General features: G+C 56.1%; 2 protein-coding genes across 2 annotated transcripts in view; one reads left to right on the top strand and one right to left on the bottom strand.

Annotated features, from left to right (window-relative positions):
• Positions 1-62: 62 nt before the first annotated feature.
• IE81DRAFT_321039 (hypothetical protein) lies at positions 63-266 on the top strand (the record flags this gene model as incomplete). The annotated part of the gene is made up of 1 exon (XM_025513218.1): positions 63-266. A coding segment is annotated over one exon (204 nt), but the record flags the coding sequence as incomplete, so codon positions are not given.
• Positions 267-704: 438 nt separating this feature from the next.
• The window catches only part of IE81DRAFT_253036 (hypothetical protein), a 3,631-nt gene continuing 653 nt past the window's right edge, over positions 705-3,682 (bottom strand). The window contains exons 3-4 of the mRNA XM_025511323.1: positions 3,436-3,682; positions 705-2,992 (exon numbers count right to left, since the gene is read on the bottom strand). The exon at positions 3,436-3,682 is cut by the window's right edge and continues 11 nt beyond it. Of these exons, the coding sequence (XP_025371877.1) occupies positions 930-2,992; positions 3,436-3,682 (2,310 nt within the window). The 3' untranslated portion in view covers positions 705-929. The remainder of the gene's footprint in view (positions 2,993-3,435) is intronic.

The following is a 3,682-nucleotide window of genomic DNA, read 5'->3' as shown; positions in this document are numbered from 1 at the left end:
TGATCAAGATCTCGGTCGTAATGAGCGTGGCAGTCGTCATGAGCATCGCAATCTTGATCAACATCTCGGTCGTCATGTGCGTCGCAGGCGTAAAGAGTATCGCAATCGTGGATCAAGATCTCGATCGTGATGAGCGTCGCAGTCGTAAAGGGTATCGCAAGCGTGATCAAGATCTCGGTCGTAATGTGCGTCACAGTCGTAAAGAGCGTCGCAATCGTGATCTGTCGCTCAGGTCGGAGAAATCGGTGGTTCGCTGTCAGGAGCATTGTGTGATTATGCTTGTCGAGAGTCGACTCCTGCTCGAGTTTGCGCGGACTCTTATTCCACCCGCTACCCTACTTCGCGCCTTTATCTTGACCACAGAGAAGTATCCAACCCGACATTCGACGTCGGATCGCGGGGGTCCGCAAGCTCGCCTGATAGTGCAAGCAGATCTGTCTGCTGTTAGCGTACGTGTGCCTCCCGCTCACGGCGATTAACCCATCTTCGCTTCTGTGGGGTCTTCATGGAAGCCTGGAGGTGAAGACCCGCTCGCTTGGCGCTCGGGACTTGATACTCTCCATCCTTGACTATCGCCATCATGGATACCTACCTTGCAGTCCTTGGCCATGCGAAGGTGTGAATCGAGGCACGGCGCGGAGATGCCTCGCTTGAACCCAGCCGACACGCTACGTTCGCGACTGTCCGGCAACGCTAGCATCATTAGCATCGTTACAGTAGGTCCATGCTCTTTGTCGCATTTGGTCCGTCGCTACATGTAGATGGGCTGTGCTGTTGCAACGAGTTGTCACATGTGTGCACTCGACGAACGCCGAAGCGAGCGCTGAGAGCTTCCTCAGCTTCTCGGCGTCGCGCAGCTACACATCGCATCGTGAGCTTCTGATGGTCGCGAGCTACATCTCGATGGTACACTGCTCGATCTGCATGGGCTACGGACTGGACCGTTGAGCGTCGCCGCTTGCGACCACATGAACCGCTGGCTTGCCCTTTCCGTGGGGCTGGGCATTTGGCCAGACGCTAAAGTCTTTGCTGGTGGGCAGCGTAGAATACTTATCCAGGATGGCGTGCTGTGTAAAGGCAACCAGCGACATGCGCGTACCGACCAGATCGTTGGCATTGCGGTGCGTGTTGAGCGCCGATGGAAAGACAGTGATGTCCATCGGTCGTGAGTGGATTGCAATGCCTACATCATCCAAACACAGCTCAGCACCGGTAAAGTCGCCAAGAGCAGCAACGACACAGAGTCCCCACTGCGTATCCCTCTTGTCACGATGCGCCGTCATGCCGGTAAAGGGTGTCGGCATGTTGATGGCTGCAGAGCACCATGGCGCCATCATAGCAGCTCGACGTCGTTCCATATTGCGAGTAACTTCACCAGACATGTAGGCTCGAAGTGCGCGTCGGGGAATGACATTGATGAGCTCCCTGTGCAGACGCACATTGTTGTACTTCTTGTACACATCAGAGAACCCAAAAGCCATTGTCTCGCGCATCCGCTTAAGCAAGCGGGTGCAAGCTTTGCCGTACACGAATGGCAAGATCTCATGGCGGTAGTCTTTGATCTCGGCATTGAAGTTGGTGTCGGCAAGCGTAGCTCTGCTTGTGCCGGCGGCTCGAAGGTGTGCGTGAAGAGCTCCAAAGATGGTCCCGTTGCAACTACGACTGGGCTCAATGGGGAAGGCCGGCAGGGAGAGAGCTTGCGACCAAAGGAGCAGATTTGTGGTGATAGCGACAAAAGTCTGTGTTGCTGCAATTGCTTCAGCGTTGGCGTGACGACGCCGCGTCTTGGCAAGAGCAAGATGTCGAGGAAGTCCCTTGTGATAATGGACGTGCTCACTCATGCGCTGCGCTTCAGCTTCTGCCTTCTGGACGTCCGCTTCAGCTTTCAAAGCCATGTCGAGAATGACCTGCATGGATGCAGCCAAGTCATCGGGGGATGGTCGCCAGAGACTGCCCTTTTCAGCCTGAGCACCGCTGGTGGTGCTTGTGTTGGGCCTGTCAGGCGCTCTGTCTGCCGAGCGGGCAATCTTTGGCAAGCTCCAACGCTGCACCGTAAAGAGCTTTTTGTTGCAATCGAGAATGAGATCCCATTCAATGTTGTCGCCAGCCCACAAGTGCCACGTTTGATCCCTTCGTGGGTTGTTAAACTCGTCTTTTGGCAAGGGATTCAGTGGAGGCCTTGCTCGAGCACGAGCACGGTTGATTCTCTCATAGAGTGAGGGACGTGGCATGCCTGAATGCTTTTCAGCCTCCTCGTCGATGTCGTACTCCAGACAGATGGTCATTCGAACGGCAACGTTGTCGAGAACGGCTTCATATGCTCGGAAGAGCAGTCTGGCCGGGTGTGGAATGTCGACGATGGTCCAGTGCTCGTGGCTGGCAGCCAAGAACTTTTGAGCCAGCTCTTCTCCTCGAGCCATGAGCGATTCGTGGGTGAGCTCTTCTCTGCACCGCGGTGGCAAGATGTTCAGATCAGTCACACGGCCAGCAAGTGCAAGCTGAGACGACGTAAATTTGGCCTCTTTGAAAGAGTCGTGCGTCCCGCAGTTGCGTGTAGTCAGGCGGTCCTGAGTCTTTCGCTGTTTGCGAGGTGGAGGCACAGACGCAGCAAGGGGCTCCGATGAGGACGACGACGACAGTGCAAGCGCGGGCGTTGATGATGACGAGCTGTGTTTGGCGGCAGTGCGCCTCGGCCTGGGCCGCTCTACTGTCACGACCTTGAGGCTAGAGTCCGAATCGTCCGCATCACTTCCTTGGTTGTCGCTATCTACGACCGATGGCACCTTTCTTTTGGCTCGGCGAGCGGACACGGACAGCTTCATTTCGAACTCAGAGTCCGAATCGTCCGCATCGTCCGCATCGTCCGCATCGTCTGCGTTGCCTATTCGACCTTCGCTGCTGCTGCCGTCGCTGCTGCTGCCGTCGCTGCTCTCCGAGATCCATGGCACCGTGCGCTTGGCTTGGCGAGCAGGCCCTCGTCGAAGCATTGGCCCTGGTGTTGTGCTGGAACTATGTCAGCCAGTTCACAGTGTATCAACACAAGCAGCACGCTAACCACGCATCGTTGTTGCTCAGGCTTGCCCAACCGTCGCTACACTCTCGCAAGCAGCTAGAGTCTCCATAAGCAGGGGGTTCACGCAGCTTTCGTCCATCGTCGCCCAGGGCAACTCCGATACCGGCAAACGGAGGACACACACCTCAATCCGTCAGAACGACGGGGCGTTGCAAAAACGCCAGCTAGCGAGGCAGTGACCACCTCAACAAACGCATCCAACAGAAGGTAGACACCTCCACAGCAACCCGCTCCCCCCCCCGCGACAAGCACATCCGTGCTCAAAGAGAAGTGCAGCAAGCTAGATGTGCAAAAGCCAGAGCGCGCAACGATGCAACGGAAAGCGCAAAACAATTCATGCATGGTAGGGAAGAGCAACTCACCGATGCGGGCTTCCTCTCCATCCCCAGCATCCGTCGGTAGATCTCCAACATCCGTATCGACGTCAGACAGTGCACTCGAATATTCGTAAGAGACGTGCGGTTCAATCTCGCTCAGATCTCCATTGTCCGTAGTGACGTCGGACAGTGCACTCGAGCTATCTTCGTAAGGGACCAGCGGCTTCTTCTTCTCTGGCGACGATGACCGCGTCTCTAGCAACGATGACTGCGTCTCCAGCGACGATGACTG

The sequence above is a fragment of the Ceraceosorus guamensis genome, assembly GCF_003144195.1.
Source record: "Ceraceosorus guamensis strain MCA 4658 unplaced genomic scaffold IE81scaffold_9, whole genome shotgun sequence".
Classification (NCBI taxonomy): Eukaryota; Fungi; Basidiomycota; class Exobasidiomycetes; order Ceraceosorales; family Ceraceosoraceae; genus Ceraceosorus; species Ceraceosorus guamensis.
The sequence above is the reverse complement of the archived record's forward strand: the minus strand, read 5'-3'. Positions and strand labels throughout refer to the sequence as shown.